This window comes from Mauremys reevesii, linkage group 22 (assembly GCF_016161935.1).
Source record: "Mauremys reevesii isolate NIE-2019 linkage group 22, ASM1616193v1, whole genome shotgun sequence".
Classification (NCBI taxonomy): domain Eukaryota; kingdom Metazoa; phylum Chordata; order Testudines; family Geoemydidae; genus Mauremys; species Mauremys reevesii.
Genome location: NC_052644.1, coordinates 23,107,756 through 23,132,148, shown reverse-complemented (window position 1 = coordinate 23,132,148; position 24,393 = coordinate 23,107,756). Strand labels below are relative to the sequence as shown.

General features: G+C 70.5%; 1 protein-coding gene across 9 annotated transcripts; it reads right to left on the bottom strand.

Annotated features, from left to right (window-relative positions):
• Nucleotides 1-23,997, bottom strand: MBD1 (methyl-CpG binding domain protein 1). 9 transcript variants are annotated; one of them, XM_039510378.1, is made up of 13 exons: nucleotides 23,878-23,997; nucleotides 18,613-18,757; nucleotides 16,158-16,272; nucleotides 13,942-14,141; nucleotides 13,504-13,589; nucleotides 13,164-13,204; nucleotides 12,595-12,738; nucleotides 12,302-12,436; nucleotides 11,608-11,661; nucleotides 2,156-2,356; nucleotides 1,859-1,939; nucleotides 1,398-1,505; nucleotides 1-939 (listed from the first exon to the last, which is right to left on the bottom strand). In XM_039510378.1, exons 2-13 carry the CDS (start codon nucleotides 18,720-18,722, stop codon nucleotides 478-480), a joined length of 1,737 nt encoding a protein of 578 aa, XP_039366312.1. In that variant the 5' UTR covers nucleotides 18,723-18,757; nucleotides 23,878-23,997; the 3' UTR covers nucleotides 1-477. The 9 variants fall into 9 exon arrangements, with proteins under 9 accessions (XP_039366312.1, XP_039366311.1, XP_039366308.1 ...); XM_039510377.1 differs by lacking the exon at nucleotides 23,878-23,997 and adding an exon at nucleotides 21,576-21,951; XM_039510374.1 differs by lacking the exon at nucleotides 23,878-23,997 and adding an exon at nucleotides 20,450-20,641.
• Nucleotides 23,998-24,393: the final 396 nt, after the last annotated feature.

Here is a 24,393-nt window from a genome sequence, read left to right as displayed (position 1 = left end):
TAAAACAGGAGCCTAAACTGGGGAAGAAAGGGGGAGCGACCCCCCCATGCTGGAGATGAAGCAATCGCTTGGGGGGGAGAAGCTAGCATGGGTCTGCCCCCCCCAAAGGGCAGGGGAGGTGGAAGACCCAGGCCAATGGGCGAGGGGGGGTTAAAGCAATTTAAGATGGGGTCTGAAATCCCTACCCCCCCAGTCACTGCAAAGGGAGCGGGGGGGGGCTCGGGAGGAAGGAGCCCTCTGCCCTGCCTGGGGGGGCCCTATGGGGACAGAGCTCATTGGCTAGAGCTGCTCATGTGACCACAGTGGGGGGGGGGTCCCTTCAGCCCTCCCGCAGCCTGGAGAGGGACAAGCAAGCAACGAAAACAAACTGACGCCGTCCCCCCCCCGGCCGCCCCCCCCTGCCCCCCCCCTCCCCGACCCGGCCGGGTCCAGCCGATTCCAGTGTCAAAAATAGAAGCTCTGGGGGCGCGGGGGGGCCTAGGGGCCGGCGCTGCCCGAGGGCCAGGGGTTGAGGCGGCACTGGGGGCAGCAGCCCGCGTACACCAGCACGTCGCAGGCCTGGGAGCGCTGCCCCGCGTGCCAGCCGGCCGGCCAGCCCGGGCACAGCCGATAGGCCTCCAGGTCGCAGATCAGCTCCACCACCTCGTCCACGGTGGTGAGGCGGGCGGGGTGGCTGGCGTAGACCTCGTGCTCGGGCGGCACGGGCAGCTGGCGCACCACCACCTGGAAGAAGAGCCCCGGGCGGATGTGGATGACGGTGGCGGCCATGGTGGAGCGGGCCGAGCGCTGGACCAGCCGCAGGTCGGGCCCCCCCAGGGGCGGCTGCACCTCCCAGTGGGCCGGCAAGGGGATCTCCTGCAGCTCGGCCAGGAACTCCCGCAGCACCGGGTCCAGGGGCGCCCGCCCCGCCAGCGCCCCCAGGCTGTAGATCTCCATGATCTGCGGGGGGGACGGGGGGTCAGGAGGGGCTGCCCGGTGCTACCCCGAACGCCCCCAGCACTGCCCCCTTCACCACTGTGCCATGCCCTAGCACCAGCCCCCCAGAACTGCCCCATGCACCCCTCAACCCTCCCCCAGACCTGCCTCAACACGGCCCCTGCCCCCCAGCACTGCCCCCTTCACTCTTCATCACTGCGCCTCCCCAGCCCCCAGAACTGCCCCATGCACCCTCAACCTCCCCGCCCCACTGCCAGACACCCCAGAACTGCCTCCAACGCGGCCCCTGCCCCCCCAGCACTGCCCCCTTCACCCTTCATCACTGCGCCCTCCACCAGCACCAGCCCCCCACCCCCCAGAAATGCCCCATGCACCCCTCAACACTGCCCCACAGCGCCAGCCCCACACAGAACTGCCCCCTGCTCTCTCCTGGCCCCCATGGAACAGCCCCCCCCACTCACCACCGGGGTGCGTTCCTCGTCCTCCTCGTCCTTGTCAGCTGGGTCCAGAACCACCACTTCCCTGGCCAGCGCCCGGCCCTCCATCCGCAGGGGCACCCCCGCCGGCACCTGCAAGGGAGGGGGTGAGCGCTGGGGGCACCCCGAATCCTGCCCGGGGCAGCTCCCAGGGGAGCATGGACATGGGCTGGGAGCCAGGACTCCTGGGTTCTCTCCCTGGCTCTGGGAGGGGAGTGGGGGCTGGTGGTTAGAACAGGGGGGCTGGGAGCCCGGACTCCTGGGTTCTCTCGCTGACCCTGGGAGGGGAGTGGGGGCTAGTGGTTAAAACAGGGGGGGGGGCTGGGAGCCCGGACTCCTGGGTTCTCTCCCTGGCTCTGGGAGGGGAGTGGGGGCTGGTGGTTAGAACAGGGGGGCTGGGAGCCCGGACTCCTGGGTTCTCTCGCTGGCCCTGGGAGGGCTCTTACCGGTGCAAGGTCCCATCCGGGCTCCACCTTCTCCTGCTTCACCAGGGGTGGGGCGGCGAGGACCGGGGTGGGGGCCGGCTCCTGCAGGGGGGGAGAGACGGGGACAGGACTGAGGCCGCAGAGCCAGGGCAGCCGTCGAGGGGCGCTGGGGGGGGGGATGCAGGCCCCGGGGCCGGCCCTCACCCCGGCACGGGGCACGCAGCCAGGACCCCCGGTCACCCAAAGGGGAGGACTGGCCCGGAGCCGGGCGCCACTGGAGGGGGACACCCAGCGGGAATGGGGGCCGCCCCCTCTCACCTCCAGCCGGCCGGGGGGCGGGGGTGTGGCCGGCTCCTCCTTCACATGCTGCAGCAGGAGGGGGAAGCTCGGGGGGGCGTCGCGGAGCAGGACGAAGTCCCTGCGTGGCCGATCCTTCAGCAGCACCAGCTGCCCGGGCGCCTCGGCGACCCCCTTCTCCGCCAGGAACCGCAGCTCCCCGCCCGGCGGGCGCTCCTTCTCCTGTGGGGCAGAGCACAGCGTCAGGGGGCAGCACAGAGCCCCCCACGGACAGCCGCCCCCCAACGCCACTGCAGAGCAGGGAGAGAACCCAGGAGTCCTGGCTCTCAGCCTCCTCCCGCTCTTACCACCAGACCCCACTCCCCTCCCAGAGCCGGGGAGAGAACCCAGGAGTCCTGGCTCCCAGCCCCCCGCTCTAACCACTAGACCCCACTCCCCTCCCGGAGCTGGGGAGAGAACCCAGGAGTCCTGGCTCCCAGCCCCCCCCCCCCCCAACCACTAGACCCCACTCCCCTCCCAGAGTGAGCCGAATCCAGGCAACCTATGGGGAGAAGCAAAATTAACTCTCATTCCCCGGCCTAGCAGTGCAGCCGACGTTCCGGATCGTCCCCCCCACGCACACGCTGTCACCACCCCAAGTCACTGATGGGGACAAGCACACGGAGGTAGAAGGTCTTAACCAAAAAGTCACAGGGCAAGCCAGGGAGAGAACCCAGGAGTCCTGGCTTCCAGCCCCGCCCCGCTCTAACCACTAGACCCCACTCCCCTCCCAGAGCCAGGGAGAGAACCCAGGAGTCCTGGCTTCCAGCCGGCCCCCCCCCCCCATCTAATCACTAGACCCCACTCCCCTCCCAGAGCCGGAGAGAGAACCCAGGAGTCCTGGCTCCCAGCCCGTCCCAATCTAACCACTAGGCTCCATTCCCCTCCCAGAGCCAGCGAGAGAACCCAGGAGTCCTGGGCTCCCCTCCCCCCAGGCTGAGCGGTAACCGGGCCGGAAGGCGGAGCGGAGGAAGAAAGAGAGAAGCGCGAGTGTCTTTGGCCCCGGGCGAGTGCCGCGTCTCACGGGCCTGGGGGGCCCCACAGCCGGGGCGGGGCGGGCAGGGCGGGGCGGGGGGCGGGCCGCCGGGGGGCGGGGCAGGGGGAGGTAGTTACCTGCGGCGGGGCACTGCCCCGAGCCCAGCGCTGCTGGCCGCTCCCCTTGACCCGCCGCCCCACCTGCTTGATCCGGGCCGGCTGGCGGCTGCGGCCGATCCTGCGCCTCCAGGCCTTCCGGGGGGCCAGGGCCCCCGCCCCCTCCTCCGCCTGCCCGCGGCTCCACACCGCCGGCAGCAGCCGCTTCTGGGGAAGGGAAAGAGAGGGAGAGACAGAGCCAGAGCCAGAGCCGGGCAGGCGGCGAGCGGGAGGGAGAGAGAGAGAAAGAGAGAGACAGCGAGAGAGAGAGACAGGGAGAGCGAGAGAGTCGGCCCGGTCCTGCCCATCCCCACGGCCTCTGGGCGCCTGCACTCCTGCCCCTCCCCCGGAGCCCGCTGCCCCCTCCCCAGCCAGCGACAAGGACCACGCACCCCGGCCTGCACACGGCCCCCACTGTGTGGGAGTCACCTGGTTCGGGGGGGGCCCCCGCCTGCCCCGGAGAGTGGGGTGCAGGGCAGGGGAGTTCGGCTGCACAGGGAGGGTCAGGAGGGGCGCAGACACCTGCTCAGGATGTTTGTATCAAGGGTCCAAATTTACAGAAAGGCAGAGAAAAAGAACCCAGGAGTCCTGGCTCCCAGCCCCCTCCTGCTCTAACCACCAGACCCTGCTCCCCTCCCAGAGCCGAGGAGAGAACCCAGGCGTCCGGTTTCACAAGCCCCTTCTGGGCAGTGCCTCTGGCTCTGTGCCCGGCCTGACAAACGGCCCCGGCACCTGCAGGTGAAGAATGCAGCCGCCAAGACCTGCACTGACGTCCCCGGGAGCCCTGGGCCCCGAGCACCCTCCCGGGAGGCGAACGAACCCGCCGGGGACAAACCCCCCGCGCTCGGCCAGGCCCAGCCCCGGCTCCGCGCGCACGGCCCGGCTGCGGGCTCCACGCCACAAGACGAGCACGGCGAGAGGGCTGGACGCGGGCCGGGAGGGAAGACGCTCCCCTGATGTGGGGCACAGAGCCGGGGCGAGTGGGCGGTAGGAGGCGTGTGCCCCACATCAACGGGCTCTGTCTCCCCTCCCCAGGGCATTGGGCCTGCCCCAACCACCACAACGGGATGCGAGCCCCAGAGCCGCGGTGCATCTTGGGAGCCCAGCCCAGAGCCCACCAGAGCAACGGCCCCAGTCCAGCCGGAGCCGCGCCAGCCGGGGCGAGCGCCCGCCCCGCCGGAGCCCAGCCGGAACCGTGCCGGAACCACGCCAGCCGGGCGGCGCCCGCCCGCCGAGCCCAGCCGAACCGTGCGAGCCACGCCAGCGGGCGCCGCCCGCCGAGCCCAGCCGGAACCGTGCGAGCCGTGCCAGCCGAGCCGCGCCAGCCGGGGCGAGCGCCCGCCCCGCCGGAGCCCAGCCGGAACCGTGCCGGAGCCGCGCCAGCCGGGGCGAGCGCCCGCCGAGCCCAGCCGAACCGTGCGAGCCGCGCCAGCCGGGCGGCGCCGCCCGCCGAGCCCAGCCGGAACCGTGCCGAGCCGCGCCAGCCGGGCGAGCGCCGCCCGCTGAGCCCAGCCGGGCGAGCGCCGCCCGCCGGAGCCAGCCGAACGTGCGAGCCGCGCCAGCCGGGCGAGCGCCGCCGCCGAGCCCAGCCGGAACCGGCCGAGCCGCGCCAGCCGGGCGAGCGCCGCCGCCGAGCTGCGCCGAGCCGCGCCAGCCGGGCGGCGCCGCCCGCCGGAGCCGTGCCGGAGCCGCGCCAGCCGGGGCGAGCGCCCGCCCGCCGAGGCTGCCGTGCCGAGCGCGCCAGCCGGGCGGCGCCGCCCGAGCCGTGCGAGCCGCGCCAGCCGGGCGAGCGCCCGCCCGCCGAGCTGCGAGCCGCGCCAGCCGGGCGAAGCGCCGCCCGCCGAGCCGTGCCGGAGGCGCGCCAGCCGGGGCGAGCGCGAGCCCCGCCGGAGCCGAGCCGGAGCCGCGCCAGCCGGGGCGAGCGCGAGCCCAGCCAGAGCCGCGCCAGCCGGGCGCGCGAGCCCAGCCGAGCCCTGCCGGAGCCGCGCCCGCCGGGGCGAGCGCGAGCCCAGCCGGAGCCGCGCCAGCCGGGGCGAGCGCGAGCCCAGCCGGAGCCGCGCCAGCCGGGGCGAGCGCGAGCCCAGCCGGAGCCGCGCCAGCCGGGGCGAGCGCGAGGCCAGCCAGAGCCGCGCCAGCCGGGCGAGCGCCGCGCCCAGCCGAGCCGCACCAGCCGGGCGAGCGCCCGCGCGCCGAGCCCAGCCGAGCCGCGCCAGCGGGCGAGCGCCCGCCCGCCGAGCCCAGCCGGAGCCGCGCCAGCCGGGGCGAGCGCCCGCCCCGCCGGAGCCCAGCCGGAACCGCGCCAGCCGGGGCGAGCGCCCGCCCCGCCGGAGCCCAGCCGGAACCGTGCCGGAGCCGCGCCAGCCGGGGCGAGCAGCCGCCCCAGTCCAGCCGGAGCCGCGCCAGCCAGGGATACGCCTCCTCAAGTCCCTTCCAGCTCAGCGCTCGGCACCGTGCCCCTGCCCTCCCAGAGCAGCCGGACCCCACGAGCCGGGCGGGCAGGCCACCAACCATTGCGAAGCGCAGGCACTGTCTCCAGCGGCACTTCTGGCGCTTGAGGTTCTCGCCGCCGAACTTGGGCTTGTCCCGGCAGAAGTCGCAGCGGCCGCAGTCGGCTTTCAGCAGACAGGCCTCGCACTCCCCGCACTTGCGGTTCCGCCGGCTCTTGGAGCAGAGCTGCCGGGCGGGGAGAGAGGCGCCGGGTCAGGGGGGGGGGGGGGGAGAGGCCGGCCGTACACGGCCCCCTCCCCGTCCCCGGCGCCAGGAAACTGCCGGCCTGCCAAGGGGGGCGTACGGCGGGGGTATGGGGAGCACTGAGGGGAGCCCTGGGCACGCAGAGCGACGGCTGAATGACCCCAGCTGGGGGGCCCGGCCCCCCAGACTCAGGCCATGTGACCTCAGGGCTCTAGCTCCTGCCTTCAGGTATCTAGCGCCTCCCGCCCATCCCAGGCGCAAGCTAGAGATGAACCGTCTCTCGCTGCCAACTCAGCTCCCCAAATCCAGGCCCGACCCGTGGCCACGGGCTGGGGCGCCGGCTCCCTGGAGTGCCGCGGGCACGTGGTGACTCAGCGACCCAGCCCCTCACTTCCCTTTTGTTCAGCTCCCAGCCTCTCCCCGACCGACCCACTTCCTCCTTGAACTGCGGGCACCGGAACAGGCCGCAGGATCGCAGCAGGGGCCGCCCCACGGCCGGACCCAGAGAGAAAGTCCCCCCTCCGCCCCTACCCGAGATTGGCTCCCGGACTGTCCCCTTTGCGGAGCCCCAGGCCAGTGCCCTGCCCGGATCCAGGGGCCGCGCCCGCGGAGGGTTAGAACCTAGGTCCATTTGGTCCCGGCTCAGCGCCGGGGCTGGACCCGCCGATGCCCCTTCCAGCTCTAGTGCCCGAGGCGGCCTGGGACGTCGGGAGAGACTCGCCGAGGGAACCGCAGCCGGGGGCTGCCAGGCGGACGGGGGGCGCTGTGCCCGGCGTCAGAGAAACACGAGAAGATCCAGCCCAACAGGCCTGTCTCCCCGGAGCAGCAGGGCCCCAGGGCCAGGCCGGGCGAGACAGCAGGGGGGCCCCACGGCGAGGGGGGGAGGGGCACAGCGGGCAGGCGACACACAGGAGAGTTAGTCCATGGAACAGAGCGGGGGGGTGGGGGGGAGAGAAGCACTGGGGGAGACCGTCAGCCACAGAACCACCAGCCACACTTCCTAGCCAGGAATGGAACCCAGGAGTCCTGGCTCCCAGCCCCCCCAGCTCTAACCACTAGACCCCACTCCCCGCCCAGAGCCGAGCAGAGAACCCAGGAGTCCTGGCTCCCAGCCCCCCCTGCTCTAACCACTAGACCCCACTCCCCTCCCAGAGCCGGGGAGAGAACCCAGGAGTCCTGGCTCCCAGCCCCCCGGCGCGACCCACCAGACCCCACGCCCCGCCCCGAGCCGGGGCGAGAACCCAGGAGTCCTGGCGCCCCGCCCCGCTCTAACCACCAGACTTTACCCAGCTGTTTCTGGGGCCCAGAGCCAGGGAGAGAACCCAGGAGTCCTGGCGCCCAGCCCCCCCCGCTCTAACCACCAGACCCCACTCCCCTCCCAGAGCCGGGCAGAGAACCCAGGAGTCCTGGCTCCCCGCTCTAACCACCAGACCCCACTCCCCTCCCAGAGCCGGGGAGAGAACCCAGGAGTCCTGGCTCCCAGCCCCTCCTGCTCTAACCACCAGACCCCACTCCCCTCCCAGAGCCAGGGAGCGAACCCAGGTGTCCTGGCTCCCAGCCCCCCCCACTCTAACCACCAAACCCTGCTCCTCCCAGAGCCGGGAGAGAACCCAGGAGTCCTGGCTCCCAGCCCCCCCCCCCGCTCTAACCACCAGACCCCACTCCCCTCCCAGAGCCAGGGAGAGAACCCAGGAGTCCTGGCTCCCATCCCCTCCTGCTCTAACCCCCACACCCCACTCCCCTCCCAGAGCCGGGGAGAGAACCCAGGCGTCCTGGCTCCCAGCCCCCCCCGCTCTAACCACCAGACCCCACTCCCCTCCCAGAGCTGGGGAGAGAACCCAGGAGTCCTGGCTCCCAGCCCCCCCTGCTCTAACCCCTAGACCTCGCTCCCCTCCCCGCGCTGGGAGAGAACCCAGGAGTCCTGGCTCCAAGCCCCACTCTAACCACCAGACCCCACTCCCCTCCCAGAGCCAGGGAGAGAACCCAGGAGTCCTGGCTCCCCGCCCCCACCCCTGCTCTAACCACCAGACCCCACTCCTCCCAGAGCCGGGGAGAGAACCCAGGAGTCCTGGCTCCCAGCCCCCCCCCCCATTCTAACCACTAGACCCCACTTCCCTCCCAGAGCTGGGGAGAGAACCCAGGAGTCCTGGCTCCCAGCCCCCCCCCCGCTCTAACCACTAGACCCCACTCCCCTCCCAGAGCCGGGGAGAGAACCCAGGAGTCCTGGCTCCCAGCCCCCCCGCTCTAGCCCCTCGACCGCACTCCCCTCGCTGGCTCAGCCCCAGGACTTTGCCCCACCCCTGCCTATGGGGCTCCCCCTGCGGCAGGCGGGTCTGAGCTGGCTCCGGCCCCGTCTCTCACTCACCCTGCGCCGCGAGCCTGAGAGGCCACCGGGGTCTCGCTCCAACGACGGCTTCCATTTCTGGGGGGAGCGAAGGGGAGACAAGGTGAGGGGCGGGGGGAGGGTCACCCGGACGCCAGGGTCCCTTCTGTGGAACACATGCCGGGCCTGGCAGGAGAGGAGGGGAACAGCGGCCCAGATGTCTGGGTCCCTCCTCCTCCGGAGTCCGGGCTGGGGAGGGGGGACCGCCCGGACACCTGGGTCCCTCTTCCCCCAGAATTCAGGGCGGGGGAAGGTGACCAGGACACCTGGGTCCATCACCCGACCGGAGCTGGGTGGTACCAGAGGACGGGGCTGGATCGCCGCCCCCGGCTTGTTGCCCATCCGGCCCTGCTGGCTGCCAGGCGTCCCCCGTGTCACCACCCCCGCCCGGCTCAGGCCCCCCTGGCCGGATGGGAGGCTGCGCACAGCTGCCCCACGGCAGAGAGGGACCAGCCGGCAGTGCCAGGGGCCACAGAGCTCACCCAGCCCCTACGGAGCCCTGCTGGGCTCAGGCCCCACAGTGCTAGGAAGGGGCCAAGGCTGGACTCTAATGTCGGGGTTCCCGTCCCCCCCCCGACGCGATGCAGAGTGCCCCCAGCGCGCCAGACACAGCCTGGGTCACCCCTACTGCCAGAGACCTCACAGCGAGGAGAGAACCCAGGAGTCCTGACTCCCTGCCCCCCACCCCCCCGCTCTAACCACCAAACCCCACTCCCCTCCCAGAGCCGGGGAGAGAACCCAGGAGTCCTGGCTCCATGAGAGCTTGTTTGGGGTGGAGGTGGGGGGGCAAAGTCCCTGCCCAGAGCAGGACGTGTGCCCCCCCTTCCGCCACCTCTAGGGTTAACTCTGCGTGCGCCAGGCCCTTCCGAAGGCAACTCTAGGAATGGGGGATGCTGGAGCCTGGGAGCCAGGACTCCAGGGTTCTCTCCCCGGCTCTGGGGGGAGGGGCTGGGACCAGGGACGACGTGGGGGGGGGGGAACGGGGGCTGGCACCGCACTCACTGTGGCTGCTGCGGCTGGGGTTAATCTCTTACGGCGCCGAGGTTTAGGGGCCAGGCCGTCCTGGCGGAGACAGAGAAGGAAGAGAAGAGACGCTCACAGGACGCGGCAGCGCGGCCAGGCTGGCAGAAGGACAGAGCCAGAGCAGAGCCCACCCACAGCTGCCACGGGCCCCCCAACCCAACCCACCCCTCCTCCCCTGCTCTAACCACTAGCCCCCACTCCCCTCCCAGAGCCAGGAGAGAACCCAGGAGTCCTGGCTCCCAGCCCCCCTGCTCTAACCAGTAGCCCCCACTCCCCTCCCAGAGCCGGGAGAGAACCCAGGAGTCCTAGCTCCCAGCCCCCCTGCTCTAACCACTAGCCCCACTCCTCTCCCAGAGCCAGGAGAGAACCCAGGAGTCCTGGCTCCCAACCCCCCCTACTCTAACCACTAGCCCCACTCCCCTCCCAGAGCCAGAAGAGAACCCAGGAGTCCTGGCTCCCAACCCCCCCTGCTCTAACCACCAGACCCCACTCCCCTCCCAGAGCCGGGAGAGAACCCAGCTGCCCCGGCTCCCAGCTGCCCCCGGGGGTGGCGCGCTCTCCCAGAAGTGCTCCCCGCCGCCCACACCCACTCACAGCGCTGGGCCCGGCGGCTGGCAGCCTCCTGCGGCGCCTCCCCGGGGCGAGCTGGGGCCCGTCCTGAGGGCAGGGAAGCGACAGGGACAGAAGGAAGAAGGGACAGGAAGGAGTGAGAGAGACGCAGAGTCAGCTGGACCACGGCCAGGAGAGAACCCAGGAGTCCTGGCCCCAGCCCCCCCCTGCTCTCAGCCACCAGCCCCCACTCCCCTCCGATAGCCAGGAGAGAACCCAGGAGTCCTGGCCCCGGCCCCCCCGCTCTAATCATACTGGGGCAGCGAGCTCATGGGGGGCGGGGGCCCCATGCGGGGGGGGGCAGGGTTCCGGCCCCTCACTGCAGCTTCGGCCAGGGCCAAGGGGCGGCTTCGGGTGGGCCCGTCCCCCACGCGCGGCTGTTAGGTGCCACGGGGCGGCGTGGCCAGGCCGCAGCTGTACCCGCTGCCAGCTCCCCTCTGGGGGGGGCACAGAGAGGCAAGACCCACAGGGCAGCAGTGCCAGGGAGCCACAGGCACCCACCCGCCCCACACTGGAGAGCCCCCCCCCCAACTACACCCACGCCGGGGAGCCGCACACGCCCGCCCCACACACACAAACACCCCAACACCAGGGAGCCGCCCCCCCATACCCACACCAGGGAGCTGCACACGCCTGCCCCCCATCCCTCGACTACACCCACGCCGGGGGACTGCACGTGCCCACCCTCCCCACATACCCCGCAGGGGAGCCACACACGCCCCCCCCCCACCCCGACTACACCCACGCCGGGCGACTGCACGTGCCCGCCTCCCGCATACCCACGCCGGGAGCCACTCACACCCGCCTCGACTACACCCACGCCGGGGACTGCACGTGCCCACCCTCCCCACATACCCGCCGGGAGCCACATGCCCACCCCGACTACACCCACGCCGGGAGCCACATGCCCGCCCGCCCCGACTACACTCACACCAGGGAGCCACATGCGACCGCCCCCACCCACACCGGGGAGCCACGTGACCGCCCCCCCAACTACACTAATGCCGGAGAGCCGCACACACCCATGTCCCCCACAACACCGGGGAGCCACATGCGGCCCCCCCCACACACACCAGGGAGCTGCAAGCGCCTGCGCCCCCCGCACTATACCGCGCCTCCGTGACACACACGGCCCACAGGGCAGGCTGGGAAATCACCCCCGCAGTCCACAGGGCAGGCTGGGAAGCCATGCCCCCCCCGCCCCACAGGCCGCAGGGCAGGCTGGGAAATCACCCCCGCAGTCCACAGGGCAGGCTGGGAAGCCATGCCCCACAGGCCGCAGGGCAGGCTGGGAAATCACCCCCGCAGTCCACAGGGCAGGCTGGGAAGCCATGCCCCCCCCCCCCCACAGGCCGCGGGGCAGGCGGGGACAGCACCCCCGCAGTCCCCAGGGCAGGCTGGGAAGCCATGCCCCCTGCCCAGGCCGCAGGCCGTGCTGGGAATCCCCCACCCACAAACACACATATATATGCAGGCCGCAGGGCATGCTGGGAACCCCCCCCAGGCCGCAGGGCATGCTGGGAACCGCCCCCCAGGCCGCAGGGCATGCTGGGAAGCTGTGCCGAGGGGGGCTCCAAACAGCAGGGCGGGTACTTACTACGGTCAGTTTCCGGGGGCCGTACCCGGCCTTCTTCGCCACCACCGACTTCTGCTGCACACCAGGAGATAGTTAGTCCCAGCCGCAGTACTAGGGGTGATGGGGCTGGGCAGGGGCGCCGTGCTGCGGGGGCTGGGCAGGGGGCGCTCTCCCCTGGCAGGCAGGGCTGGGCACTGGGGGCACCGTGCTGCGGGGGCTGGGCAGGGGCACCGTGCTGCGGGGGTGCTGGCGGGGCGCTCTCCTGGCAGGCAGGGTCGGGCGCTGGGGCGCCGTGCTGCGGGGCTGGGCGGGGTGCTCTCCTGGCAGGCGGGGTCGGGCACTGGGGGTGCTGTTCTGTGGGGTGCTGGGCGGGCGCTCTCCTGGCAGGCAGGGTCGGGCGCTGGGGCGCCGTGCTGCAGGGGGGGGGCTGGGCGGGGGGTGCTCTCCCCTGGCAGGCAGGGTCGGGCGCTGGGGGGCGCCGTGCTGCAGGGGGGTGCTGGGCGGGGGGCGCTCTCCCCCTCACTGTGGCACCCCTTGAAAGGGGCAGCGGAGCCTTGCCAGAAGTGGGGGGCAGGGGCCCCATCCCGACCCTCCCCTTCCCGCAAGCCCCTGGGGCGGGGAGCCGAGAGCTGCCCCGCCCTGTGTCCCCACCCCGCATGGGTGGAGGGTTCCACAGCTGCCCTCCCAATGACCCCCCCACAGCCGCCCCCGCTACCTTCTTCTTGAGGCAGCGGCGTTTCAGGCATTTCCACTGCCGCTTCAGGCCCGGCTTCAGCCTCCGCAGGCAGATGTAGCAGCTGCCGCAGTCCTCGGTGGCCTGGCAGCCCTGGCACACGCCGCAGCCGAAGCCCTGCGCAGGCAGAGGGGAGAGGCCGGGAGTGAGGGGCACCGGCAGGGCGGGAGGGGAGCCCAGGGCTGGGCTAGCAGGGGCTGCGGGTCGGGAGTGGGGGGCACCAGGCGGGCAGAGGGGGGAGCCGGGGAGGGGAGGGGCAGGCCGCCTGCCGGTACCTTCTTGACGATTTTCAGGCAGCGGCGCAGGAGGCATTTCCTGCCGATCCGGAGCTCGGGGTTCTTGGCCCGCACGGTGCACACGGTGCAGATGCCGCAGTCCTCGGGGATCTGGCAGGCCTGGCAGGCCCCGCAGCCCACCCGCTGCAAGAGGGGCAGGGCCTTCAGCCGGAGCAGCCACGGCCCCTCGCCCGCCCCCCAACGAGGAGGGGACCAGGGAAACAGCCCCAGCCCCCTGGAGACCCGACTCCCAGCCCCCTCAGCTCTAACCACTGGACCCCACTCCCCTCCCAGAGCCAGGGAGAGAACCCAGGAGTCCTGGCTCCCAGCCCCCACCCCTCACTCTAACCACCAGCCCCCACTCCCCTCCCAGAGCCGGGGAGAGAACCCAGGAGTCCTGGCTCCCAGCCCCCTCAGCTCTAACCACTAGACCCCACTCCCCTCCCAGAGCCAGGGAGAGAACCCAGGAGTCCTGGCTCCCAGCCCCTCCTGCTCTAACCACCAGACCCCACTCCCCTCCCAGAGCCGGGGGAGAACCCAGGAGTCCTGGCTCTCAGCCCGGCCCTTACCTTGAAGAACCGCTGCTCCCTGTTGAAGTCTCTTCTCTGGGCTGAAAGAAAGAAGCCGGCGTTGGCACCTGCGGCCGAGGCTCAACCCAACAGGTAGCCGCACCAGGGCAGCTGCGTTAGTCTCCCAGAGATGCAGCCGCCTCTGGGGTGGGGCAACTGGGGCACAGAGACAACGCCACAAGGGGATGACTCGCCCAGCACTGAGATGCAGCCGCCTCTGGGGCGGAGTCCGGACAGGACACCTGGGTTCGCAGCCTAGGGGGGGCCAGGGAGCTGGGCAAATCAGCAGGAGGCCCCCAAGGCGGCCGGGATCGCGCCCCTCCCCACCCTGCTCACCCACCTCGGCAGTCCGGGCACAGCCAGCGGCAGCGTCTCTGGCTGGGCAGCATCACCCCGGGGAAGTAGTTCTGGCAGCTGGCGCAGCATCTGGAAGGCAGAGGTGGGCTGCTGAGGTCCCGCGTCTGGGGCCCCCCAGGTTAGTGGCGAGCTCACAGCCACCCCCAGGGGGGCAGGGACCCCGCTAGGCCTGGCCAGAGGGACGGACGCCTGCCAGGCAGTTCCTGTGCCGGGGGGGGGGGCTCGTGGCGCGGGAGACGGACCGGGGACACTGGGACGTCACAGCCCCAGCCCGCTCTGAACACTAGGCCACACTGCCCTCCCAGGGCCAGGGACAGAACCCAGGCGTCCGGCCGGGCTCTCGGCACCTCCCCGTAGCGTTTGCACCGTTACCCGGAGGGCTCAGGGGACAGGGCAGCCCAGGTGGCTGGGGGGAACTCACGCCACTACGGCATCTTGCGCCGCTTCCTGGGGTTCCAGCAGGGGCGCCGGGCGCTTGCGGGGGCGTCGCTCCGGGAGGGGCGGGGGCGGCTGCTCCGGGGGCTCCGGCTTCATGGGTTGCTGTTTGGGGGGCGGCTGCTCAGGGGGGGTCGGGGGTTCTGGCTCCGACAGCGAGAGGCGTCTCTTCTGGGCCTTCTTGACCTGTACAGGGCACAAGGTGAGCGGGTCTGGAGGTGGGGTCCCAACCCCCCGGAACATGGGGTGGGAGCTCAGCCAGGCCTTCCCCACAGCCCCCGTGTGATGCCCCCCTCCATCTGCCATTCCTGAGCCAACCCTGCATTATGTGCTGCACCCCCCTCCCCTCCCAGAGCCGGGGAGAGAACCCAGGAGTCCTGGCTCCCAGCCCCCCCCAGCTCTGACCCACTACACCCCCTCCCCTCCCAGAGCCGGGGAGAGAACCCAGGAGTCCTGGCTCCCAGCCCCCTGCTCTAACCACTAGACCCCACTCCCCTCCCAGAGCTGGGGAGAGAACCCAGGAGTCCTGGCTCCCAGCCCCCCCCAGCTCTGACCCACTACACCCCCTCCCCTCCCAGAGCCGGGGAGAGAACCCAGGAGTCCTGGCTCCCAGCCCCCTGCTCTAACCACTAGACCCCACTCCCCTCCCAGAGCCAGGGAGAGAACCCAGGAGTCCTGGCTCCCAGCCCCCCGCTCTAACCACTAGACCCCACTCCTCCCCCAGAGCCAGGGAGAGAACCCAGGAGTCCTGGCTCCCAGCCCCCCGCTCTAACCACTACACCCCCTCCCCTCCCAGAGCCGGGGAGAGAACCCAGGAGTCCTGGCTCCCAGCCCCCCTGCTCTAACCACTAGACCCCACTCCCCTCCCAGAGCCAGGGAGAGAACCCAGGAGTCCTGGCTCCCAGCCCCCTGCTCTAACCACTACACCCCCTCCCCTCCCAGAGCCGGGGAGAGAACCCAGGAGTCCTGGCTCCCAGCCCCCCTGCTCTAACCACTAGACCCCACTCCCCTCACAGAGCCGGGGAGAGAACCAAGGAGTCCTGGCTCCCAGCCCCCCTGCTCTAACCACTAGACCCCACTCCCCTCACAGAGCTGGGGAGAGAACCCAGGAGTCCTGGCTCCCAGCCCCCTGCTCTAACCACTAGACCCCACACTCCCCTCCCAGAACTGGGGAGAGAACCCAGGAGTCCTGGCTCCCAGCCCCCTGCTCTAACCACTAGACCCCACACTCCCCTCCCAGAACTGGGGAGAGAACCCAGGAGTCCGGGCTCCCAGCCCCCGGGAAGCGCGTTCACTAGCCGGAATGGCGGCCGCGCAGGCATGGACACCGGCTGGCAGTGGGAGCAGCTGGCCCAAGGGCGGCCGCTTGCACAATCAGCAGCTTGCGACACACGAGCCGACCGCACCAGCGCAAAAGGCTCCGTTACCGTGGCCGCTTTGGAGGGAGTTTTGGCGCACGGAGCCAACCGCCCGGCCGGGGCCGATCGAGCGGGACCCTAATTCTGGCTCCCCGGAACACGCCGCTGGGGGCAGACGTAATGGACCCCGGCCGCAGGCGGGAGGCAACACGGGTCTGAAAGAGGCATTCCCGGACTCCACCCGGCACATGGGGACTGGCGGGGTGAGGTTTGCGCCACACCCGCCTCCTGGCTTGGCTTTCCGTGGGCTCCAGGGACTAGTGTGTGTGTGTGTGGGGGGGGGTTTCGGTGCCACCGTGGCCATGCACAGGCCAATCTGGGTTTCCCATCAATCCTTCGCCTTCATTTCCGGGTCTGAGAGTCGCCAGCCGTACGCATTCCCCGTAGCCGCCTGCGGCCAGGGCCTGTTTGTGCCACGGGTGAGTCTCACCCGGACGGACCGAAGGCGACCGGAGTTTCTGCCGGAGCCCCGGGCACGGCTAAAATCACCAACCAGAGTCGGCTGGGAACAGCCGCCCTCGGCACCGGCTAAGCACGGCTCAGCGCATTCCTAACAGGCAGGAACACCCAGGCCCTCGGAAGAGGACGCGGGAGCAACAGGATCACGGATGGAGAGGTCTTCTTCCAACTAGGAACCACTTTTTTGGGGCATCGATTTATAAAGGGGAGGCGGCTCCGGGTTGGCAAGAAACCCAGCCGAGTTTTCGGCACCGCGCCCGTGGTCCGGCCTGCCGCGGGGATTCTGACCCTCCCGTGTGGGCGCGCTCCCCCCATGCCCCGGTACCTTGGGGGGCGGGTCGCGGAGCACGCCGTTCTTGAAGTCGAAGTTGGTCAGGTCCTGCGAGGGCCCCAGGAACCGGGTGAGCTCGATCTTGCTGCGGAATTTCTCGCCGTTGGGGCTGCGGGAGGAGAGGCAGAGCAGGCGTCAGGGAGGGCACCCCAGCCTGGCCTGGGGGGCTAGGAATACCCCCCCACCCACCCTGGGAAGTGATGCACCTGCCTGGAGCCAAAGGGAGCCGGGAGAACAGGCTCACTCGCGAACGACGTGGAAAGGCCACATTGTTTCATGAAGCACAAAATTAGCCTGTGGAACTCACGGCCACAAGGTAATAATGCAGGGGGACAACGGCTACAGGGGAGGAGGGAGACGCTGCTCAGACAAGAGATGGGAATTTCACGGCACAATCATTCTCTTTTGATGTGAAACAGGCAGGAGGCTAAAGAGGGTTGGGTAGGGGGGCACGGGGGACTCGTGGCTACTGAATCCGGGTCCCCCGTCACAGCAGAAGAGCAGGCCAGGGGACGAGCCAGGGGGATCAATGACGTGCCAGCCAGCTCCTGCCATCTGCTCCTCTCCGACCCCTGCTGCAAAAACCCGCTCGGAGGATCTGGGAGGGCAGGTTCCCAAGGAGGCGCCCACGAGCAGGGCAGCGTTAAGAGCGAAGCGCCAGTCGGCCGACGGAAGGGAACGGCGGGCGGTTAGAGCTGCCCCACGCAGGGCGAAACGTGCCCCCTACACGGGGAATTCGGCGTCCGAGACCCGCCTAAGATCCCAGCTGGTTGCCCCACACTCACGGGAGTCTGTGGGGAACCGTCTCCTTCGCAGCCTGCACTGCTCCTCGGGCCGCCGACGGGCTTTCGTCTCGCTAACTCTTCTCCCTCCCGACGCACCGAGCACAAGCAACCGGCCCCCCTCCCCACCGCTTGCGTCTCCCCGGGGAGCGGGACGCGCGAGTCCAGAGGCCTGAATATTTCCCCATCGCAGCTGGTCCGGCCTAGGCTCGCCCGTGCCCCCTGCGCCCGACCGCTCCACCCAGCCCCGCCGTCACTCCCAGCTGAGCCGCGCCGGCTCAGAGCAGAAAATCTCGTTCCTCCCCCCGCCGGCTGCACGGCCTTGCACTTTGGACTAGTCAATTTATAACCCGGATTGGCCACGCCTCAGCTCGCAGCCCCTGGTTCTCGGCAGAGCCGGGATGATTTCGCCTCTGGGCTGGCAGGGAGCGGGAAGCGGTTCCAGTGGGGATTTCCCGGCGGCGCCGTGCGGCCGCAGACCCGGCCCAAGCTGCAGGGAAGCCGGCCCGGCGAGGGTCCCAGCTGGAAGGCTCCAGCCGGCTGAGCGCCTCGTGGATGCCGGGGCGGGAGGCGGAGAGGCGCCCTGGACCGCGGCCACGGCCAGGCAGTGCGCTGGGACAGGGAGGGCACTGAGCGGAGGGGTCTATGCCTCCTGCCCCCCAGGGCTGTTTGGATTAGACACGCTGTGGGGATACAGGGAGCCGCCCCAGTTTCTAGCCACTACTGCGACCTGGCTACTAATGCAACCCAAGAGCAGCCCCAGAGGGGCGGGGAGAGGAGACTCACGCGACCGGGGAGCAGCCGGGGGCTACGCCGAGGCTCTGGTGGCTGGAGGCAGAACCGCAGGCCGAACGAGAGGCCTCGAGCGCCGGCGGGGGAGGGGACAGAGGGGGGACGGTTTCATTTCATAACATGCGGGTTTTTAACTGAAAAAGCACACGCGCCAGCAACGGACTCGGGGGCTGGGAGGAAAGACGCACACCCTGATCCACACGCAGACAACGGGGGGAGAACTCAGGAGAGAACCCAGGAGTCCTGGCTCCCAGCCCCCACTGCTCTAACCACTACACCCCACTCCCCCCCCCCAGAGCCAGAGAGAACCCAGGATTCCTGGCTCCCAGCCCCCACTGCTCTAACCACTACACCCCACTCCCCCCACCCCAGAGCCAGGGAGAGAACCCAGGAGTCCTGGCTCCCAGCTGGCTTGGGAGAAGGTACATAGACTCCATCCAGCAGAGGGGGCGGGCGAAGGAGAGTTATCTTCAGCTGCAGACAGTCGCACCCTGTCTTAGAGGGGGCTGCACGGCTGGAGCAGGCAGCTCCTCTCCCACAGAGCACTAGGGCAGGCCGGGGTCAGGGCCAGCGCTCATGCGTGACGAGGCTGGGACCGACTGGAGGCCCCCGAATCCCAGATGCCAGGCCGGGGGGGTGGAGAGATCCAGGGAGCGGGAGGGCTGCAGGGGCAGCGCCTGAACCCCAGAGGAGCCCGGAGTTCTGGCTCTGACCCACTGAGGCCGAGGCCCTCCCGTGCCTCAGTTTCCCCTCCCGTGCCGTGTCCACATGGGCTGCCGCTGTGGCTTTGCAGAACACGATCCTCACCCCGACCCTCTGCTGCGGGGGCTGCCCACCCCCTCCCCCTGCCCCCAAGGGAGGAGCAGTGTCCGTACCCCTGATAGTAGGTGTCCGTCCGTCCACAGGTGGCCCCGGATCGGCGGTAGGCCTCCCGGCGCTTCCATCCGGGCCCCAGGGTGGGGCAGTCCACCCAGCCCTCCGACATGGTGCTGAGCTGGGGAAGCGGCAGCAGAGCGGCTACTGTGGGGACAGAGACGGGGGAGTCAGCACGGCTGGATGGGGGGGCAGGTTCCCCCCCCCCGGGCTTGTGCCCCCCACCCAGGGCTCAGGCAGACAACACCCTGCGTCCAGGAACAGCGTCTACATTCAGGCCAAGCCTGTTTACCAGCACTAGCATCCTGCTCCCAGGGCTGGGCCTAGCTCTGACCACTAGCCCCCACTGCCCTCTCCGAGCCGGGGAGAGAACCCAGGAGTCCCGGCTCCCAGCCCCCCCGTTCTAATCACCAGACCCCACTCCCACGCTTTGAACGTACTGGACACTTAATTCACATGACCCTCCTCTGAAAGGGTTTTCATCACAGAATAAAGGTTGACAGTAACGAGGCTCCAGCTTAAGAAATCACGTCACCCTGAACAACTGGACACGCAAACAACAGGACCGACTGTAGGCAGCGATCACTTGCCCAGCACTGAAATGCAGCCACCTCTGGGGCGGGGCACCTGGGGAACAGCCACACATAACACCGCATGGGGATGACTCGGCCAGCACTGAGATGCAGCCACCTCTTGGGTGGAGCAGCCAGGAACAGCCGCACATAACACGGCGCCCGGCGCCCGAGCCGCAAGCAAAGCGCTAGGGCCATCAGGAGGGCTCGGGCTTTCGGCTCAGGCCGCCCACTCGCAGCCCAGACTGAAGGCATGTGCGTCCACCACCCCCTCCTTTCCGGGCGCAGGGAGCGGCCAGGAGGCAGCACCCACGGGGAGCATGACTCACGCTGCTCAGGCTTTGATCCTGGATCCTTCCGCAGGCCCCGGGGCCCAGCATGCCTCGCTCCTCGGCGGAGGGGCGATCGGCGCGGGCGTCTCCCACCAGGCTGGACCCTGCCGGGCTCTAGGGAGGGGGCGGAGGAGATAAGGCCCAACGCAGCGGCTCAGCTTTCAGGCCCCCAAGGTCAGTGGGAAGGCCGGCCCCGCGCTCCTGCTCCAACGCCTGGCCACATTCCAGCGTGAGCAGTTCCAGCCCGTCTCTGGCACGCCCAACGCTGCCCCCATCAGATAAGGGAGCACTCGCCGAAGTCAGCACGCAGCGGCACGACGGTTCCCAGCCGCCCCAGAGGTGGCTGCATCTCAGCACCGGGAGAGCCGGCGTTACGCGCGGCTGTTCCCCAGCTGCCTCACACCCCAGAGGTGGCCGCATCTCAGCACCAGGAGAGCCAGCGTTATGCAGCATCATGTAGTGTTACGTGTGGCTGTTCCCCAGCTGCCCTTCCCAAGAAGCGGCTGCATCTCAGCGCAGGTCAAGCCCTCCCCAATGCGGCCATAGGTGCAGCTGTTCCCCAACTCTCCCCCGTTCCAGACCCAGCCGCCTCTCAGCGCCACGCAAGCCACCCACACACAGCGTCACTGTCCCCCAGCTGCCTCCCCCCAGAGGTGGCTGCATCGCAGCACCCGGCGAGCCAGCACCGCGCGGGTCACCGTGTGGCTGTTCCCCAGCTGCCCCTCCCCAGAGGTGGCTGCATCGCAGCACCCGGCGAGCCAGCACCGCGCGGGTCACCGTGTGGCTGTTCCCCAGCTGCCTCCCCCCAGAGGTGGCTGCATCGCAGCACCCGGCGAGCCAGCACCGCGCGGGTCACCGTGTGGCTGTTCCCCAGCTGCCTCCCCCCAGAGGTGGCTGCATCGCAGCACCCGGCGAGCCAGCACCGCGCGGGTCACCGTGTGGCTGTTCCCCAGCTGCGTCTCTGTGCCAGGCGAGCCGTGCCCGAGGGGCTCCTGAACTGCCACCAACCAGGAAGCCAGCCAATTCTGCGTGTCCGTTTAACGCCATTTCAGATGGCAGCCCAGGCCCGGAGACATCCTGCCAGCTCACGCGTTTCAGCCCCCTTGTTTTCCCTTTCCGACAGGGGGGCCTCTTCCCCCCCCCGCCCCCCCAGCCCGCACCACGTGAGACCTAAACAACAGGCAGCTCCGGCCCCAGCCTCTCCCAGCCGGGAGGAGAACGCACAGAGCGTGTCGGGCACAGGAACCAGCCCAACGTCACGAGCCGAGTTACAGCTTGAAACCACCGAGCTCCGGCCGTGGACACCTGCCAGCCAGGGGCGGGCCCTTCCGCACAGCGGGGGCCCTTCAGCAGCCCGAGGGGCTCGCGGGAAACGGGCCGGCAGCAATGGCGCGGCCAGGCCGAGTCGCCGGACGGCGTTTCACAGCCGAGGAATCAGAGCGTTACGGAGCCAGAAGCAAGATTATTTGGTGCTCCGGGCTTCCCCGGGTCTCCGTGTCCCGCCCCGCAGCTCCGCTCGTCTCTCTAGATTGAGTCTTGCCAGGCCCCCCCAAGAACGGGGAACCCCCGGTTTCAGTCGGGCCGTCTGGGCCCAGCCAGGGATCCGAAGTGCTGCCACAACCCAGGCCACGGGGGATTTTTTAGGACGACGGGCAACCCCCCCACTAGGGAGGCGTTGCCGAAACAAGGCCCGAGCCGTGCGGCCGGCGCCGTGATATTGTGGCTCTGAGCTGTCTGGGCAGAGCCAGGACGTTGGCGTAACCGCCAGGCTTGTGGGGGGACCCAGCCGGTGACAGGCGGGTATGGGGCACCCCCGATCTGCCCTCGGGGAGCGGCAGATGCTCAATTGCCGCAGGAACCCAGCGGGTCGCGACCACATCACGGTTTGGCACAGACACCCCGCACGACGCTCGGGTGCCTGGCGCTGCAGGGGCCCGTTGGGCCAAGCTAACGGGGGGGGGGCGCGAAGCGCCCGGTTTTTGGGGCTCTTTGGAGCTCAGTTTGGGAGCGATTCAGCTGAAATGGGGGGGGGGGCTGCCATCGGGCACGGACGGCACCTACCGATTGTGTCAGGGGAGTTCTCCCGGCCCTAAGACCGGGCAGCCCGGGTTGGCCCTTCCTGCCCCCGAGCCCCAGCCGTGGCCTTGCCCGGGACGTGTCCGACGGGCGAGCGCGGCCCGGGAGGAAGACAATCAAGGCGGCAGCGCCAAGGCCCGGCTGGGGGGGGCCGCGGGCGCCAGCCCGGAGGCGGGTTCCGAGCCCAGCGCCGCCGAGCCGGTGCCCAAACGCCGTCCCCGGAGCCGGGCTGAGCCAAGATTCGCTGCGGCGACCCCGGCGCGCCTCAGATCCCCCTGCGTGCCAGCCAGCCCGCCCGCGTCCCTGACGTGGCTTCACGCCGTGCCGCGCCCGCCGGGCATCGGCGCCACTCCCAGACCTCTCCCCCAGCTGCCCCCATTCCTGCCCCACAGCCCCCCTCCACTCCCTGTTTGCCCACAAAGCTGGGCCCCAACCCAACCCCAGGCCTGGAGATTCACGCCTAGGGCAGGGACCCCCAGCTGCCCCCCACAAACCTGGCCACTGGGCTCCCAGCCCTGCTCAGCCCCCCCACGCACTCCCCTTCAGCCCCACTTCCTCCCACTCATCCCCAGGGCCTTTCCACTCCCTCCGTCCCCAACCCCACCCTTTCCAGGGCACCCCACTCCCACCCCAATGCCTCCCCAGGCACAGCCTGTACCCCAATCCTCTGCCACCCCTCACCCTTCACATCAGCCTCCATTTCCCCAGCCCCCCCACTGCCAGGTGCCCCTGCTCCCCCCTCCAAGTCCTCTCCCTCGGCAGCACCCTCCCAGCGGACAGCCCCAGCACCCTATAACTCCCACCCGAGCCCCCCTGCAGACACCGCCTCCCGCTGCCCCCACTCCCTCAGACCTCACTCCCCTCGCCCAGCACCCCCAACTGTTCCCCACTTCACACACCCCAGAGTCCCCACCCCAATCACCCCCGTCACCTGGGCTTCACCCCACCCTACCCCAGGGCCTCACAGTGCTACCCCCAAAGCCCCTCTGCCCCCCAACCTCTCCCCCAGGCATCCCACTTTCCCAAACCGCCCCCCTTCCTTGGGCCTGGCCCCCAGCTACAGTCTCGACATGTCCTCAGGCCTGGGCCCTTTCCCAGAACCCCACCACCACCCTCCCACCGCAGTTCATCCCCCTCTGCTCCTGCCCCCAACTCCCCTCCCAGCCCCCCCACGCCTCTTGGTACCCCTCCCCAGTCACACCTGCCCAGCTCCCTAGCTCCTCCTGCGCCCCCAACTCCTCCTCCCACCACAGGCCCCTGACGCCCCCACCCCAACTACAGCCCCACCCACACTCCTCTGGGCCCCGCCCCACCACCTAGGCCCCCTCCTCTCCTCAGAACCCCTCCCCCGCCATGTTATAGTGCCTCATTTCACCCCACTGCCTGCACCCCCTCCCCCAGAGCACCCCTCCTCCTGGCCCCAACTCCCCCTCCCCAGAGCACCCCTCCCAGCCCCCAACTCCCTCCTCACCTTACAGCCCCGCCAGCCCCAACTCCTCCTCACCCCCTATCGGCCCCTCCCCAGCCCCCAAGTCACTTCACCCCCACTGCACCCCACTGCCTGCACCCCCTCCCCCAGAACACCCCCTCCTCCAGCCCCAACTCCCTCCCCTCACCGCGGGCTCTCGGCCCCTGGCCGGCGGCTCCATCCCGGGCCCCGCTCGTGGCGCAGCAGCAGCGGCCGCAGCCCGGGGGGCGCGCGGGGCTCGACCCGGAACCGGAAAACGGGCGGGGGGGGCCGGGGGGGGCCGGGAACGGCCGGTCACGTGGCCTTGGGGGCGGGCCCGGGGGAGGGGCCAGGGCTGGAGGGGCGGGAGCCGGAGTTCGGGGCGGGGAGGAACGGGAGCGGGGAGCCGGGAGTTGGGGGCGGGGGAGGGAGCCGAGGGGTTGGGGGAGGAGGAGTTGGGGGAGAAGGGAGCGGGGGAGGAGCCAGGAGTTGGGGGCGGGGAGGAGGGAACCGGGGTTTGAGAGAGAGGGAGTTGGGGGCGGGGAACCGGGAGTTGGGGGAGGAGGGAGAGGGGGGAGGGGACCGGGAGTTGGGGGCGGGGAGGAGGAGCCGGGGGTTTGGGGGAGGAGGAGTTGGGGGAGGAGAACCGGGAGTTGGGGGGGGGAGGAGGGAGCCGGGGGTTTGGGGGAGGAGGGAGTTGGGGGAACCGGGGGTTGGGGGGGAGGAGGGAGCCGGGGGGTTGGGGGGAGGAGGGAGCTGGGGGACCCACACGGAAGCAGAGTGTGGGGCAGACACCAGCGGCCCAGGGGCGCCCCGCAGCCCGCCCCAGCCGTAGCCCACCTGCTCCCTGCTGCAGCCCAGGCGGGGCGGGCCGAAGGGGGCGGGCGGATATCGCCTAAGCCACGCCCACAGGGCGGTTCGTATTCAAATAGGATGCGGGAAGGGGCGCTCCGAGACCGGGGGAGGGGCCGTTAACCCGCGGGACCCCCCGCTGCAGCGTCGGGGGGGGGCTTAGCTCGGCCAGGGCGTTAACCCGCGGGGCTCCCCGCTGCAGGGTCGGGGTGGGGGGCTTAGCTCGGCCAGGGCGTTAACCCGCGGGACCCCCCGCTGCAGGGTCTGGGGGGCTTAGCTCAGCCAGGGCGTTAACCCGCGGGACCCCCCGCTGCAGGGTCTGGGGGGCTTAGCTCAGCCAGGCCGTTAACCCGCGGAGCTCCCCGCTGCAGGGTCGGGGGGGGGGCTTCGTTCGGCCAGGGTGTTAACCTGCAGGGCTCCCTGCTGCAGGGTCTGGGGGGCTTAGCTCAGCCAGGCCGTTAACCCGCGGGGCTCCCCGCTGCAGGGTCTGGATGGGGGGGGCTT

Excerpts from the sequence above, each read along its gene's own strand:
- MBD1 (XM_039510374.1), bottom strand. The coding sequence starts at position 20,561 with ATGGCGTTAAACGGACACGCAGAATTGGCTGGCTTCCTGGTTGGTGGC. Across the intron at positions 16,273-18,612 it reads ACGGACACCTACTATCAGGG|CCCCAACGGCGAGAAATTCC; the intron begins GTACGGACACTG and ends CTCCTCCCGCAG. Across the intron at positions 13,590-13,941 it reads GCGCAAGATGCCGTAGTGGC|ATGCTGCGCCAGCTGCCAGA; the intron begins GTGAGTTCCCCC and ends TCTGCCTTCCAG.